The 17,793-nt window shown below is 38.2% G+C and overlaps 2 protein-coding genes across 4 annotated transcripts in view; one reads left to right on the top strand and one right to left on the bottom strand.

The window, feature by feature from the left end:
• SELENOF (selenoprotein F) overlaps positions 1 to 2,195 on the bottom strand; it is a 38,526-nt gene extending 36,331 nt beyond the window's left edge. For both annotated transcript variants that reach the window (XM_010963305.3, XM_045522942.2), the window contains exon 1: positions 2,038 to 2,195. In XM_010963305.3, coding sequence (XP_010961607.2) covers positions 2,038 to 2,112 — 75 coding nt within the window. In that variant the 5' untranslated portion in view covers positions 2,113 to 2,195. The remainder of the gene's footprint in view (positions 1 to 2,037) is intronic.
• A 535-nt stretch (positions 2,196 to 2,730) lies between these two features.
• HS2ST1 (heparan sulfate 2-O-sulfotransferase 1) overlaps positions 2,731 to 17,793 on the top strand; it is a 156,567-nt gene continuing 141,504 nt past the window's right edge. Inside the window, exon 1 of one of the 2 annotated variants that reach the window (XM_045522998.2) lies at positions 2,731 to 3,213. In XM_045522998.2, the coding sequence (XP_045378954.2) occupies positions 3,090 to 3,213 (124 nt within the window). In that variant the 5' untranslated portion in view covers positions 2,731 to 3,089. The remainder of the gene's footprint in view (positions 3,214 to 17,793) is intronic. The other variant, XM_010963303.3, reaches the window with a different exon arrangement.

Raw genomic sequence — 17,793 nt, 5'->3', positions numbered from 1 at the left:
TGGCCTAAATGAGGAATTAATAAAAAAAAAGTGGATGAATTTGAGAGATATTTAGGAAGCAAAATACGGATATGAGGTATGTAAGGAAAGGAAGGAGTCGAAGGTGACATCCAAGCTTCTGGCTTGAATTCTGTGGATGGTCACTGTGGTAGACTGTTTAATGGCTATAAATTCCTGCTATTCTGTTTTTTTTTTTTTTTTTTTTTGAGTTTTGGTTTCTGGAAAAAAAGGTGGAAGATAGTTTGCATTCACACAGACAACAGTACATATTTACATTTACAGTTGTGCCTCAGAACCACTTGGGCAACCTTTGCAATGTGATCACGTCACTGCTCTCATGCAGAAATGGAGTCCATTTCCCCATCCCTGGAATCTCGACTGGTCTTGTGGTTTGCTTTGGCAGATATTATGAGGTGGAAGTGATATATGTGACTTTGAAGGCTATGCTTTAGAAGGCATTGCAGATTTTGTTCTTCAGGAGTGCTGCCCTAAGACTGCCATGAAAAGAAGTTGATTTGGCCTACCGGAGAATAAGAGGTCACTGGGAAGAGAAGCAAGTCGTCCCAGTGGACAGTCAGCACCACTAAGAATGAAGCCATCCTGGACCCTTCAGTTCAGCTGACCTATTAGCTAAAGCACAGCTGCATAAACGAGGCCAGAAGAAACCAACAGAACAAGTGCTCAGCAGAACCAGAGAACTACGAGAAATCGTTATATTAAGTCGTTACATTTTGGGGTGGTTACACAGCTACAGATAATGAAACAGTCAGAGACAGGGAAATCAGAAGGCAACTGGAAATGTTAGTCTTTCTTTTTTTTTTAAATCTTTTTTTTTGTGATGGTGAACGCAAATTGCCTAAGACTGACAAAAAACAAAAAACAAAAAACAAAAAACAAAAAACAAAAAAACAAAAAAAACCTCCTGAGTACAAAGTTTAGAGAGGGATCTCCCAATAATTTCTAAGGCACCAAATGCCTGAATAATGGAGTACTGTAAAGCTAATTAGAGAAGCAAAGAATTCACCTTTTAGGTAAGGTTGCAAAAGGAAACAGGCAGGCTCTTCAAATTCCTTGAAAGAAAAGCCCAGGTGTTTATAGAGACCTGCAGTATAGGCCTTAACTCCTCCAAACCTTGGATAAATTAATTAAACCAGGTTTCTAGGAGAATACTTTTCAGCAGGTTCAGTAAAGAGAACACCTGAAACTTAGTCTGACAAAAGAAATTTGTAAAAACTCCGAGTACAGTGCCTATTAAAACGTCTTATTATTCAGTTAAAACAGAGTAAAAACTTCTAACGAGGAATTAACAAACAGTAAGTTGTGAGTAAATAAGTCAAAATTAGCCTTTCCCCATTCAAAGATAAAGAACACATCTGTTCTGTTAATGGAGAAAAACGAAATTTAAAACCTGGTTAAACACTCCTCGATTTTAAACGAGATAAAGGCTATTATTTTAGAAAATCAATTTCAAAAACAAATTATGCTTCGGTATAGAGTAGCTGCTTTTATTGCAACAATGTTGTTTAAAAACCACAAATGGCACTGAAGTGCACCCAGCGGCATGTGAATGCCAGCAAACCGGGGTAAAAGGCCTCCTCAAAGTGACTTACAGAGACCATAAACAATTGAGAGAAAGAAGTAAAAAGGAAGTGTACCCTGGACCAAAGATTTGACGGCTTTCCTCCAAGATTTGGGAGTCATAAGTAACGGTAGTTCTTTGCACTTCTGCCCGTTTAAAAACAATCTTCATTCCTTTGCAAAAGTTTGTGCCTTTTTTTTCCCCTTCACCATGTCTTACAGATTGCATTCAAGAGTCTTAAATCAGGAGAAAGAGCCGCTAGAAACCGGGGGCAGGGAAGGCTAAGCATCAGACGCGGAACTAAGCCACGTCGCATGTCGGCAGCAGCAGTCGCCAAGGAAGTCCAGACCTCCCACCCTTCCCAAGTGTGGCTCCCAAACGCGACCGAACGTTCTGTCTTCCTTAGCGCAATCCCTCCCACTCGCCCTGAGGCTGCCGCGGAGGTGACCTGCACTCACCGGTTGAAGCACGGCGGCCAGCAGCAGGCGCAGCGCAAACGCCGATCCAAGCCATCCGCCCGGCCCCGACGCCATCGCTGCCGTCTCCCGTCGGTCTCGGGCTGCCCAGAGGACCCCTCTGCTAGGGGCGTCCACTCCAGAGCCTGATCCAAAACAGGCGGCTAAAGGCCGTTGCCATCAAATCTCTAATTCTGCAGAGACGGGTATTAACTAAGGACATATGGAAGCGTCAAGGTGCCAAAATAGCTTCATATTTCATATAAACATAAAGTCACTGGGTCCTTTCGAACACTCGTATCAGGCATTTTCGTAAACTCCCCAAAGCTGTGCTTCTCCGGGCTCCTTCCTTTCATTCACGACATTTCGTGGAGCAGCCAAGAAGCCCCGCCTTCGACAGTTTCAGCCCGCCTCCTTCTCCAAGTTTACCCAATCGAATACCGCTTTGGTTGACACCTATGGCAAAGGAAACCAACCGTAACACGAACCGAGAGCGAACCGCTGAGTTCTCCGGTCCAATAGGCCCCACCGAAAGGGAGCAGAGGGCGGAGCCTCTGGTTGCCGAGCAGCGTACGTGGATGCGTGCGCGTGGTGGCGGAGGGGGATGGGCAGGGGGCGGGGCCGAGGGCGGCGCAGCCGCAGCCGCAGCGCTGGCGGGGAGCGCGCGGCCGCGAGCAAAGGAGGGAGGGAAGGAAGGAAGAGAGGGAGGCGGGCAGGCGGGCAGGCGGGCAGGCGGGCGGGCGCGGGGGTCGGGGACTAAGGCAGCAGAGGGAGGCGAGAGCCCGGCAGCCGCCTCGCGCTGTTTGCTGCGCGGGCTTTTGGAGGGGGCGGCCGTGGAGTCGGCCGAGGAGAAGCGGGCACCGGCGGCGTTGGTGCTGGCGCCTGGGGGCGGGGGACTGGGGAGGCGAGAAGGGGGGTCGCTGCGGTGGTTCTCTCGCTGTCGCGCTCTCCTTGCTTTTCTCCCGGCTCGGGGGGCTCCTCCCGGCGTCTTCCTCGCCTCCGGGGCCCCGATCCCCGCCCCCCGCGGTATGTCTTGATCCCGAGCAGCGGGTTTCATGGGGCTCCTCAGGATTATGATGCCGCCCAAGTTGCAGCTGCTGGCGGTGGTGGCCTTCGCAGTGGCGATGCTCTTCTTGGAGAACCAGATCCAGAAACTGGAGGAGTCCCGATCGAAGCTAGGTGAGGAGCCGAGCCACTCTGGGCTGAGTGGTGTGTGGAAGGGGCCGGGCCGGGGAGGCATTGCAACCCGAGCAACTGGGCGTCCGTCTAACCTGGGGTCTGGCTCGGCGGCAGGAGACTGAAAGGTTGCAGAGAGAGCTGAGACTGGGGCTATCGAGAGCACAAGCTCCAAGAATGGTGTGAATTGAGGTTGAGTGGCATGCTGGGCTCGCGAGGTCGCGGGGCAGAGGTTGCAAGATTTGGCTTCCCAGAGCCAAAGGGTTACCCCGAAGTAGGCATTCCACAGGGAGAGAGCAACAGAAGACCGAACTCGTTGGGGAACGAGCGCTGACTGTTGGAGGAGACAGAAACGCTCAGGCTTGCGTGTTCTCTTTGAAGTCGTCCAGAAAGCCCCGGCAGTGTCAGGCGAGGGGTATTCTAATTGGAGATGCGGGCACCGAGATACGGAATATTTTGGGGCAGGGGAGGTTCACGAAGGTGTAGATGCGCAGAAATGGAGGGAGATACTGTAATGATGGTGAGTAGAAGAAATACACTGTAGTGAGTTGCACTCTTGTGCTGGGGGCAGCAAGGGACCGCACAACTGGAGAAATAGGCTGCCCAGGTAGGACAGAAAAGCAAATAAAAAGCTTCAATGAAGTACTGAAACGTGGCATCCAAGCATTTAAATTCTTTTTTAGAGGCGCTAAACTGATGAATATTTTGAGCTAAAGAACAGGGATATATGTGCACGTTGCTTCGCGGCAATGTTGATGTAGTGAAGTTAGAAGACGAGGAAACGCTGAAGGGGAATTACTACAGTGAGATTTAAGTTATGAAAGGAAAAGTAAGAGTATGCAAAGTTGTTTACCCTACGGTTAAGTACCTTAGGGAGTTATCAGTACTTAACTTCCATGGGAGAAGAGGTCTGAAGAACAAAAAGTTGGAGTGTGATGTGAAAAATCAGAAGAATGCACAGATAATAGGTACTTAGAGATTAGTAGGGAACTTTGGCATTTGGGAAGAACTAGGGATGGGGAGGGAGTGTTAAAAGAATGTCAGCAATACATTTTGATTAAAAATTGTACATGGCACTTAAAAATCAGCTGAAGAGGCTGTAATTTGAATGTGGAAAAGTAATGTGGAAAAGTAATGTGAAGTATTTTTATGCATACACTTTCACCTCAGCATCATTTAAAAGCAAACAATGAAATACCAGCAGTATTATAATTTAGACTAAGAAGTAACAGATGATGCTCTGGGTGATGATTAATATTTAGGGAAAATGTATCAGAAAATAATTGTAATATTTCAAATAGTAGCTACTTCCAGTTTCGGTAGACTTTGCAAAAAGCCTTGGAGACATTTAAAATAGTTTATCAAAGAGCATCAAATAAATCTAATTGAAGTGCAACTGAATTTGTGGAGGATCTAGAGATAATTTCGCACCTCAACTCTAGAATAAAACTTACCCTGTTCAGTTTTGAAGAAATACCAAGTTTTTTTTACTATGATTTTATTAATGTGTCTTGTATGATGGAAACATACTCACTTTAAATATTGAATGTTAGCCAATACACTCTTTCTTTTTTGTTTGTATCTATTTAGCAGCATTCAGGGTCATATTCTGGCCTGGTTAATGATCTAACTTAACGGAAGAAATTTCTCCTTTTAAAGAAAGGTGAAAGTTGTTATTAAAATTAAAATTTGTACTAGTTCTTTGTTGTATTGCTATTTGAATTTCTTAGACATATTTCAATGGGTTGGAATAATTTCAAAGTTTGATTTTCCTTTTTTTTTTTTAATACTTGAAAGTACTTTCTATAGGCACAACCTGAATGATTTTAAAAAGAGTTATCTGAGGATGTAGAAAGCCACAGGTAGAAGATAAAGTGTTTTTTCATGATTTTTTTCTTTTTACAAGAAAGAAACCATTAAATTCAATTAGAAATAGTGAATGAATATGGCTTAAACTAAGAAATTCTCAAAAATGAACCAAGAAAAGGAGCCTCAGATACAAATACTAGAAGGAGCCAATAATTCTCTGGAGAAGCAAAATCATAGCAAATAAAATGTAACTTTATTTCAGCAGTCTTTTGATTAAAAAAAAAAGCCTTATGAAACAGGCAGTACTAAAACAGATGTTGCCAGTTAGTAATCTTCCTTAGGAAAGGAACGTGGAAGGAGGCATATTTTGACAACCAGATGCTGTACTTGGCAGTTTGTATGTGATGTTCTTATTTAATCTTCCAAGAACACCACAGAAAACCATGTTTTACAGATGCAGGAACAGGTTCATAGGTTATATAACTTGACCACATATCTATTAAGTGGCAGAGCCAGAACTGGAACCCAAGTATGTCTGATTCCAAATCAAGTTTCCCTTTAATTATATCAGGCTGCTTGGGACTTTATATTGACATTACACTAAAATTTAGCAGTTTGAATAGAATTTTTAAACTGTAATACCAATGTTTAATTGCATTTATTGCTAAGAATGAATATCACTCTTAGAAAATACAATTTCTAACCCAAAGGAATTAGTTTAGTGTAATGTCTGTTGCTTGTTTATATCCATATAATGAACATAATTATATTACCCAGTGGAAGGACTGAAATAGATAGCTTATTTCTGCTACAGTGGGAAAAAAAAATCTCTGGTTGTTTTCTGTAAGTGTAAAAATCACAACATTAAAAGCATTTTTATTTTGGCGTCAGAAAAACTATTAAACATTTTGCTCTTAAAATTAGTTTTTATTGTTATCTTCTCTATTGTAGAGGATTCCAAAGGATTGCATTTTCTGATAATGCCTTGTATGCACCATAATTTGGGAATATTTTGATGGTGAGATCTCTAATAGAGCAATAGATGTATTCAAAACTTTGATGTATTCAGTGACCAGTTGGGACATTAAGTATATAAACAGAAATTCCTAAAAAAAGACTATCACATAATAGTTTTCTTTTATCTTTTTTTCCCAAGGAATATGGCATGGTGATTTATGTTATTTTGCATCATTTTTTAAAAACTGTAATATCATAGGTATCTTTCCAGGTCAATATGTATAAATCTGACTGACTCATTTTAACAGCTATATAGTATTCCATAGTGTGCATGTTTCATAACTTATTAAGCCATTATGCCAATAATGAACATTCAATTTGTCTGTTTTTCTCCAACCCCCCCCCCCCCGCTTTTTTTCTCCATTTTCTTTCTTGGCATTATAAACAATGTTATGAGAAACTTCCTTATGTGTTTATTTAACTCCTTATTTGTTGGTGTCATTTTTCAGTAGGATAAATTCTCCCATTAAGGGATGACTAGGACAAAGAATGTATGTATTTTATAATTTAACAGATTTTAAAATCTGTTACTTTCCAAATAATTCATTCCCCAATAGTTACAGTAATCTACGCTGACAACACACAAGCACTGGGTGCTGTTAGCTTTTAATTTTTGTCTAGTCTGAAGCTGTGAAATGGTATGTTGTTGCATTAATTTAAATTTCCTCAGCTTTTAATTAGGTTGAACATCGGTTACTTATTAGTTCATTTTCATTTGTCTGCTGGGTAGTAGTTTATCTTATCAATTTTCAGGGTTTTAAAAAAATTATCAGTAGTGATCTTTTATCTGTCATGTATCTTGTATTTGTTTTTCTCCCCGTCTGTCATTTGTCCCTTGATTTTATGTTGTATTTTGCTTATGTAGAAGTTAAACAATTTACACAATCAGATCAGTTTAGGAAAGTTGGTTTCTTACATTGCTTAAGAAGACTTCCCTCAACCAGGATTATGTGCATTCTGGGTATTTTGTTAGTATTTTATAGGTTTTACTTTTTTTACATTTAGCTCTTTAAAGTTTTTGTATGTTTATAGAGATTTATTGTAATTTCTCTTGGTGAAGAGCCACTTATGGCAAATATTATATTAATAATTAATCTGTTTTTTCCCACTATGTGTTATAGTTCTTTTAGTCGTATATTATGCATATTAGTTTTCATATGTTCTTGGATCAACTTTGGACACCATTCTTTTCTACTAATCAGAGATTCTTTAAATCTCGGGGACCCATATATAGCCTTCAAGGCATCCATGAATTCCCTGAAATTATATGCATAGCTTTCATCAGATTTGCAAAGGAGTATGCAGTCCTCTTAATGGTAAGAATCACTGATGATTTGTAGTAGATGGTTTATATTTAATGGAGTAAGTGTGTGTTTTGCTTGTTTTTAATATTACCATATTACAACAAAGAACTTGTGAGTTAAATTTAGGATACAAGTACATTAGTAATGAAAAATTTCTCTGTGATGTTATATTAAAAAACTTCTATTTTATTGAAATGTATACATAATTTTTCTAATGAGATGCAGATAACATGGAGTCAAAACGAAAACTATAACTTAGCTTACTACTCAGTTGCTTAGCTGTTACTTAGAATCTGCATCTCAGAATTTTCTGCTTTTACAAAATAGTTCTTTCTGAATCTTAAGAGCACACTGCTGCGAATGCTGACTGATGGAATAGTCAATGAAACCTTTGTTATATGATGTTAGAATTATATGCTTGTAGTTGTATTTTCTATAGGGCCTGGGCATTTAAAATATTTGTTACTCACATGCTTATAACCACCACATAAATTTAAGAATGCATTAGGACATAATCTTTTAAATGAGGACAGCAACTCAGAATGGATTATGTAGCCGTCTTCATTGGTCAAAATTATATTACTCCCTATATTCTTAAAACCCTCCTAAACTAATGAACTAACTCCAGGGCCAAGGTTGAGACTGCTGTTTGGAATTAGGTAGTTTTTATGAGTGCCTGAAACCATACATACCTGTAAAATGTTCCCAAGAATGATAAACTTCTCTACTTATGAAATTGTATGAAAACCTCACAGTAGTTACTGTTTAGAGGGCTTTGGGTTAATTGGAACGCAGTTATTCTGGAATTGCTAAGTGGCGTCTCACTTACGAGTCCTGGATACGATATCCAGTGCTACGGAGTAGTCAACTGAAACAGTTGATCTCAATTAAAGTAATCCCAGGATATCTCTCTACCACCCTGGTAAACCTTCTAAGAGCTTTTTGGCACTTAGTGAAATTGAAATAGCAGTAAATATTCAAACACTGCTCTCCAGAAAGACCACTTTGAGGGATGTACTTACGGATGGACTTGATAATCATGGTTCACTGTAGCCTAATTATTTATAATTATCTACCTACCTTGTAGTAACTGCATTTATGTACTTCACCTTTCTGACTGTTAATTATTGATTAACTGCCTTTTGGACCACTTGTGCACCTGATCCTGTTCCCTTACCTACTGAAAGACATGGTTCCAGAAGTTTTCCCTCACTCTCCTATAGTCATCATTTCCTCCTTTTTTGATGGATTCTTCCCATTAGCATGTGTACATGCTATTATTTTTTTCCCAACCAAAACCCAAAGTGATATTTTCTATTGACTCCCCCTTTCTCAGCCAACTTCTGTCCCATATTTCAGCTTCCCTTCTAAAACTCAAAAAAAAAAAAAAAGTCTATTTTTGCCATCTCTAATGGTCACAATTGCCAGTAACTTCCCTAAATCCTACGGACAGTTTTTGGTCTGCATCTTGCTTGATCTGTCAGCAGAATTTGACACAATTTGATCACTTCCTCTTTTTTGATAGACTTTCTACTTGGCTTCCAATATATCATACTCTGTTTTCTTCACCCCTCACTGGCCATTTCTCTGTCTCCTGTATTAGATTCTCCTTTTTTTTTTTCACTCTTCAACCTGTTAACATAAGAATACCCCAGGGCACAGTCTTTGGAACTCTTCTCTCTTTACTATTCCTTAGTTGGCGATTTACATGCTGACAACTTCTAAATATATATTTCTAATTGAGACCTTTTTCCTAAACATTAATTCATGTAATTCAGCTGCCCATTTGAAATTTTCTTTGAGTCATTAATAGACTTCTCAAACTCAGTATGGCCAAAATGGATCTTCTGATATCTCTGTCCCCTGCCTCGACTCCCTCCCACCAACTCATTTGATCTCTGACCTTCCCTGTCTCAGTTGATAGCAGCTCTAGCCTTCCATGTGCTAGGGTTTTACTTGACTTTTCTTTTTCTTACACTCTCCATCTAACTTGTCACAAAAAATCTTGTTAGCTTTACCTTCAGAATTATTTCTAGAATATGACTGCTACTCAGCACTTCCACTCTTTCACCCTAATTCCAGATACCATCATCTCTTACCTGAGTTATTGCCTTAGTCTGTCTGCTTCCACGTTTGCCTTCCCACAGCCTATTTGATACAATAGTAGGGTGATCTTTTTAAAATGTTAAAAAAACCATGTCACTCCTCTGCATAAAACTCTTTAGAAGCTTCCTGAATTAGAGTAATGCTAGCTGCTTTTAAAGCCATGCCCACAATTTTATTGGTTAAACACAATAAATGACCTTTTTTCCCCCATACCTGTTTTAGGTGATCATTTTGTTGGATGGTTTTCCTCTTAATGGTGATTCAGGATTTTGAGTGCCTTCTGTCCTGTAGTAAGGCCATCCCCTCGGGGTTTGGAATTCTCTGCTGTCAGCCTGGGGAAGGGGCAAGAGAAGGGTGAGGAGGTGCCCCCTTCTCAACTTCTTTGACCTCTTTCACCCTCAGTTCGTGCATGAGGACAGGTTACTGTCCATATGCAGGGGGAGGAGGCTGGGAAATGGTTTTTTTTAGATGGCAGTCATTTATCAGCTGTAACTGTATACTGTGGAAGGTGGGGGACATACATAGGACTTTCTGAATCCTTTCCAATAAATCCTAAAATTTATTTAGACTTGTTTTGTGACTCAGAATATAAACAGTCTTGGTAAATGTTCTGTGTAAACATGAAAAATGTATATTTTGCTGTTACAGGGTAGCAGGTGCTGTAACTGTCAGGTCAGATTGTTCCAGTCTTCTGTATCCTTGCCTTTCTTTCTGCCTACTTGCTTCATCAGTTGTAGAGAAATGGGTTTTGAGGTCTCTGGTGATAACTGTGGATTTGTCTATTTCTCCTTAAAGTTTTATTACTTTTTGCTTCATGTTTCTTGAAGTACTGTGATTAGCTGCATGAGTGTTCAGGATGTCATGTCTTCTTGATTGATTAATCCCCTTTTCATTATGAGATGGCCCTCTGTATCCCTGGTAATATTCTTTGCTCTGAAATCTACTTGGTCTATTATTAATATAGTCACTTCAGTTTTCATTAGTGTTAGCATGGTGTAACTTTTCCTGTTTTAGTATTAATCTGTTTGTGTCCTTTTAGTTAAAGTGGATTTCTTGTAGGCAATGTTTAGCTGGGGCTTGTATCCAATTTCACAAACTCCCTTATAAATGAGGGTGTTCAGAGCATTTACTTTTAATATTATTGGTATGATTGGGTTTAAATTTCTGAGTTATTATTTGTTTTCTGTTTGTTCCATCTGTTCCCCTTTTCTCTTTTTCTGCCTTCTTTAGAATTAACTGAGCACTTTTTGATTCCATGTCATCTCATTTGATAACTTATTAGCAGTGCTCTTTCTTATGTATTTTTAATGGTTTCTTTAGGGCTTATGGTTTACATTATAGTACTTCATGCATAGAATAAGAACCTTAGTCATTGTACTTCCAGTTTCTCTCCCCTGGCTTTACATTGTTGTTGTTATATATTTTACTTCTATTAGTCCTATGATACATTGTTATTATTTTTCTTTTAAGCAACCCATTATCTTCTAAAAAGATATAAAATATTTTTAAGTATTTTATATTTACTCATACATGTATCATTTCCAATGCTTTTCATCTCTTTGTGGAGATGCAGATTTCCATCTGGTGCTCTTGAACTTCATCCTCAAGGACTTCTTTTAAAATTACTTGTGCTGAAATTCAACTTGGTGATGAATTCTTTTCACTTTTGCATGGCTGAAAAAGTCTGTATTTGCCTTAGTGTTTGTAAGAAATTTTTGTTGGGTATAGAAGTCTAGGTTGACAGGTTTTCTTTCACTACTGTAAAGGCATGGCTCCAGTGTCTTGCGGTCTGCGTTGTGTGTGACGAGAAGGCTGCCATCGTTCTTGTCTTTGTTCAGCTGTGCATAGTGTCTTTTTTCCTTTGACTGCTTTTAAGATTTTCACTAGGTTTTAAGTAATTATAAAGGGACTTGCTGTAGTTTTCTTCATTTTTCTCATGCTTGGGGTTTGTTGAGTTTTTGGATTTGTCAGTTTATATTTCCAAATTAAATTTGGAAATTTTTGGCCATCATTTCTTCAAATGGTTTTTATGTACCATTTCCCCTCTCCTTCAGGAGCTCAAATCACACACATATTGGCTATACAAATTGTCATAACAGTTCAGTGATGTTTTGTTCATTTTTCCCAGTCTTTTTTCTTTTTTATTGTTTAATTTTTTTTTTTTTATTTTACTATGTCTTCAGTTCACCAATTCTGTGTTCTGCAGTGTGGAATCTACTTTTAATTCCATCCAGTGCATTTTTCATCTCAATCATTTCTTTTCCATTTTTAGAGGTTCATTTTGTATTAAAAAAAAACAGACTTCTATTTCTCTTTAATATGCTTCTATGTTTCTTTATTTTGTTTAACAAATAGAATATTGTTATAGTGACTCTTTTGATGTTCTCGTTTACTGATTGTAGCATCTGTGCCATTTCTGGATTGCTTTCTGTTTATTTACTCTTTTCTTCATTATGGATCATGTTTTCCTGCTTCTTTACATGCCTGGTAATTTTTAATTTGATGCCAGACATTATGAATTGTACCTTTTAGGTGCTGGGTATTTTCAGATGCCTAAATATACTCTTAAGCTTTGTTTTAGGACACGTTCAAGTTACCTAGAAACAGTTTGATCTTTCCTAGGTTTGCTTTTACGTGTGTTAGATGGGGCCGGAATAGCCTTTAGCCTATGATTAATTTTGCTCCACTACTGAGGCAGTAGTACCCTTGCAGCTTTTTTTGGGGTGCTCTACTCAGTGCCTGGTGTATTACAAGTTTTTCCCACCCTGGGTAGTGGGAGTGGTGGTTGAGGGAATCCCAGAGGTTGTCCCTCCTTTTGGGTGGCCTCACTTGGTTTCTTCACACATATGCATTGGTTGGTCCCCTGCTGAAATTCTCTTTTTGCAGCTTTGTCCTCTTTAGCCCATTGCCCAGCAAACTTCAGCTGCCTTGGCCTCCCTGAGCCCCCAGGGAGGCTGCTGGGCTCCGAGTTCCCCTTCTCTGTGCTGTAGCCTGGAAACTCTGTTCAGTCATATGACTCACCTCATTTCCCTCCTCTCTCTTAGGGATCACCGTCCTGTACTAATTTCCTGTCTAATGTCCAGTGTCTGAAAACTTTGTTGTGTATTTATCTGTTCTCTTTCAGTTGTTTCAGGTTGGAGGGCAAATGCCCAGTTGCTCTGTCTGGGCTGGACGAGGAAACGAGGTGGCCTAGTTGTCTTTGATGGTGTGTCCCTAGGTTGACTTAAGGGAAAGTAGTGAAGTTGGATAATTTGAATAATAATTGATGATTAAAACTAATATTATAAACTTAGGGATGAAATAATGTTTTATCTTCTCTGTTTCCTCATAATTTCTAGCATGGTATTGTGTACAGGCCCTTAGTAAATTGTTTACTCAAAGTTAGAGGCAAGTCTTGTCCACGATAGACACATCTCCTCCTTTCCCCATTGAAGTTTCGAGTAAATTGCAATGAATTTCTTAAGACGTTACCAATTTTACTGTAACGGCAAGAGACTAGTTCTTACTGCATCCCTTTAGATACAGCTGAGCCCAAAGGACACTCTTTCAAACTGGGCAGTGAAGTCTCTGGCTCTTGAAGAGGTTTCTGCTTTTCCTGTCAAAATGGTTCTTGAGCTAATTGGTCATATCCTTGCTGGGGTGGGTGGATGAATAGTCCTCTTCAGAGACTTCTTTGAACTGTGTTCCTTTTGTAATACCCCTATTCTAAGCCAAGTAGTAGAGAAGAAAATCATAAGAGATGATGGTACCAGTAGTAGTTATAATCACTATGTTGCATCAACAGAAAATGTACTTAGTTTACCTTAAGGTGAACATTATTGTTACAGTTACCAGACCGTCCACTTTGCATGATATAATTCTTGCTAAAGGTAGTTAGGTTGTACTGAATCCCTATGAGTGTTACAGAGCATTAGGGATGACAATTTTTAATAGAAATTGTTGGATTCTCCTTTTGGGAGTTAGTGGTTTGAAAAACTGTAAATTGATTTGATACTTATGTAGCAATTTAAATCTGAATTTAGAGGGAAAGAAATGCCCATTTTTCTAAATTCCAGTAGAGTTTAAGAATCATGCATGATCATATCACATGTCATTGATGTATTTCCATTATTTTTGGCTAAGTTTATGACATAGCTAAAAATAAGTCATTTGCACAGTTAAGCACACAGAAATGAATTTAGAGGCTCTTCAGACGTCTGAGTTGGAAAATGCCTTAAAATTTTGCTCAGTATTGAGCAATGAGGCTAAGTGACTGTGCAGGTGCAGACTAGTTCTTGGCGTATTTATTTCTAACTATAAATTATGTTTGAATTGATTTAGAGATGATATTGGTTCATTGATAACATATTCCTGGTGTATATTCCCTTTATGCTTTGAAGCAAGACAGTATAGGCAATGGGCTGATAACTCTAGTTGACTTTCTTCTGGTAAATCTGTCAGGAGGTGTTGGTATCCGGGTTTCCATACTTGTCTTTAAACAATGAATTCTGTATTGAGTTCTCTGTTAGTACTGTGCTTTCAAAATAATGCCTTATTATAGTATACTTTTATTTTAGTTAATAATAACTTTAAAAAATATATAAAGTCTTAAAAAAAAACTAGCTGCACAGCATGAACATTATAACTAAGATCCTACTGCAAAAAATGAATTTTTATTTGATCTTCAATAAAGAGAGTTGTAAGTTCTATCCTATTTCTGTTCTTGCAAAGAGCTTAGTGATTAATTAGGGCTGATACGGTTCTTTACATTTCTAAGATGTGATAAAAAAAGGATAATATCTCAAATATTGAGTGATAAAGATATAATATTTTGAATATTTGGAGGAATGTTGGAGCTTTGAGTAAATTGAGTTCTTGGATTTAAATGAAATCAATAAAATCCTCCTTCAACCTTGCATTTGTTATTTAATCTTTGTCCATGTCAGACTGAAACTAGTTTAGCAGTCAGTTTTGGCACGAAGATTCTTGATCAAATGTGACTGACAAATTTGTGATTATTCTGTATTTGGATGTTAGGAAGCTGCTTCCGGTTGCCAGTATTTTTTTTATTTCAGCATAGCGTTACTGCTTTTTAACAAAACACACTCATGTCTTTATTAAAGTGTTGCATGTTCCCAGTGTGTTCTACATCTTTGGCAGAAAACCAGCTTAGCTCAGTTGTTTCCTCCACAGAAGAACTGATTAGAAAGCCTGGCTTGACATGATCTTGAAGATGTTTTAATAGGCAGCTTCTTCATTTTGCTACATAGGATAGAATAAAAACCATTCACCATCGTCCTCTAGAAGGTAAATTTCTTATCTTCCCTTCGTGTTTTGAAGGTTAAAACAAGGGAAAAAGCAAACTTGTGATGATATTTTAGTGTCTCAAAGTAGGTTTCTCAGTGAGAAAAATTAGGAGTCTATGTGACTTTTTGCTCCTGAACCTGGGGATTGATAGTGATCATGGCCTCTGTTTGACTTGGGATGAATCTGTCCAGGAATGTCTGATCGATGAGATACGTGCCTTTTTCCTTTTGCCCTGGGTTGGAACTCTGTGACTAAGTAAGCCTGTGACTAGTTCATAATCTAGTCTTCCTCATGACCACTCTGACTTCCCTTTGTTTTTTTTTTGTTGTTTAGAATCTCTCCCTACTTTGCCATTAGACCCATGTTTCTTAAATGGTTTTCTGCCCTTCCCACCAGTGGCTTGCCGTCATGACCTCTAAACCTTGTGCTGTAGCAGACAGTGATAACCAACAGTTGCTGAGTACTTACTGTGTACTAGGCATATTCTAAGTATTTTGTAAATGTATAACTTTATTTAATATAAATGATGCTTATTCTGCTGTTCTCAGTTGCTGGGAGAATCAAATAATTTTTCAAACAATATAGTGAATGTGAAAATGTTTGTAAACGATGAAAAGTATAATTTTAAATTGTTTTTGATAGTGATAATAATACATCTGCTTTCTCTTTGCTGTTGTTGTCTTTGGTTTAATGTAATTTAGAATTTACATTTCTTTCTGCTGTAGGCTTTCCGCAGTGCCCCACCTCATAGGCTCACACTTGTCTGACAAGAGTTCAGGTAAATCAGATGATGATTTTCCATGACTTATAGATTTGGCATTCAGATTGGCTGTTCATTTTTTTCCTCTCTTACGAAGGAGTAAAAATCACTAGCAATTCATGTTATTATTTGCTCTTAAAGATAGAAATCTATTTGCTATCATATAAATTATAGAAAACTCCTGGCCTTTTAGCATGATGAAACCTTCCCGCTTTCTTACTAGTTCTCAGCACCTTGGCTGTTTAAGGATATGTGCTTTATGTGTGTGTATGTGTTGGTGGGGGGAGGTAATTAAATTTATTTATTTTTAATGGAGGTACTGGGGATTGAACCCAGGACATCGTGCAGACTGCCCGTGCACTCTACCAGTGAGATATACCCTCCTCCCCTTAAGGATATGTTTTTATAAAATGCAAATTAATTTTGAATTGTGACAGGGAAATTTCTGTATGAGTGTATGTATACACATGTATGGTAAAACAACTCTTTGGCTTCTGAGTGCTTTTTTTTTAGAGCATTAGTGATGGTCAAATTAGTGGAGGAAAAAGCCTATTCCTTCCCTGTGGAAAAAGTTTTACATGGTAGTTCCTTTATTGTCCATTTTCCCACAGTGATTCATTGTCATATTCTCAAATAGAGGGGAACAATGTGTTTTGTATCCGTAATTTTAATTTATGAATTTCAATTTTTTTCTTATTTTTTCACTCAGATATAGAACAGAATAGGCTGTACGTTTACATTTATTGCTGGGATGATGAGAATTCCAAAGAACAGAATTCTTGGCTCTTACACAGCTTCAGAGGTTTCTTAACTCAGGTCAACAATTATTTGCTGTTCTGCAATCAGAAAATTTGGTAGGCCAGGGAGATGGAGACTGTGAGAGAGAAACTGCGGTGTCACCACCTCTGTCATCATATATTATTGTTATTTCTCCTTTCTGGCATTAGAGCGTTATTCACAAGTCCAGGTCAGCCTTACTGAAGGTTTAATGTATAACTGCTATACACATGAATGAGCAGTGATTTGACTTGCATATTATAGTAACTTTTTATGTTTATGAAGAACTTTTGATTGTCCTAATTAGCAGTGAAAACATTTTGAACAAGACGCTGGGTTTGTTGGGAGCTCTGTTTACTTGCATTTAGCTGTACTTCAAGATTTTTCTGAATTTATTTCTTAGTGAGTTTCCCTCTCCAGGACTGAGGATGATAGAATGGAAGAACTCTGTGAACCGTTTGGATTTCACCTAACCTTCCCCCATCCTTAAACGAAGTTACTGTCTCTAGAAATAATCTTCCTTGAAATTAGGGGTAGTTTAAAAACTTACTAAATGAGAATAGTAGGTAATTTTAATTATGGTCTCACATAAATGGAGTTGTATGTGACGTGTGGAATAGCAGGTTTTGAGATGAGTATTGTTAAATGTTTGCAGTCGACTTTATAAATTTGAATTATGCATTTTCACATTTATTATTCATTTACTTGTCCTGAAAAATTGAGATTTACAGATGTACATGTAATACAGAATGAGTGAAGAAGGCAAAAAGTAGGAAAAGAAGTATTTGTGTAAGTATTAACTGCCATTTTAATGGGGTTTTTTAAAGCCCATTTTGTTTTCTTTTGGCCATTGAGGTATTAAAATACCAAAAAGATTTCTGTAGATGGTCTTTTTAACTACAGTGATATACAACCCTTACTTCAGATTCTGAGGTAAATTTTGGAGTAATATTGTATGTGCTGCCTTTTTCTTTAAGGAGCCGGGGGAAGCATACTCCATACTTGCATTTTGATCACAGAATAAAAGTGAAATGGGAAGGTCCTTTAACTTAGTGGTAACAAGGATGGTTTGGGAATTCCGTCTTCTAATCCTCAGCATGAAGGTTAGGGTATTGCTTATGCCACAGGACTGTTCTTACGGTGATCCCAGAAGCTCTGATTGTGATATGAGGTCATTTTCAATGTAAAATCCATCGAGGTAGAACTTTTATGTATTAATTATGTTTTGACAGAGAATTTAAGACCATGCTGTTATTTAGAAGAAAATTATTTATGATATGTTGGTAATCTTTTTCTTTGGTGGTTTTTAGTTTAAGAAAATCTGGTAAAGTAGTTTATAACTGATTAATGTAGCCCTGATAGGTAAGAAAACTATGGATTGACTTGACATTTCTAAGCTAAGTACTGTTAGATTAACATTAAAGGCTAATGTGAAATTGCCAAAGTGTAAATTACAGATAGTTTTGAGGAGAGCTGTTTCCTTTTTTAAAATATTTTAGATCAAACCATTCTTCTCATTGTCCA

Source organism: Camelus bactrianus, chromosome 13 (assembly GCF_048773025.1).
Source record: "Camelus bactrianus isolate YW-2024 breed Bactrian camel chromosome 13, ASM4877302v1, whole genome shotgun sequence".
Classification (NCBI taxonomy): Eukaryota; Metazoa; Chordata; class Mammalia; order Artiodactyla; family Camelidae; genus Camelus; species Camelus bactrianus.
Note: the sequence above shows the minus strand (reverse complement) of the source record. Positions and strands in the feature narration are given on the sequence as shown.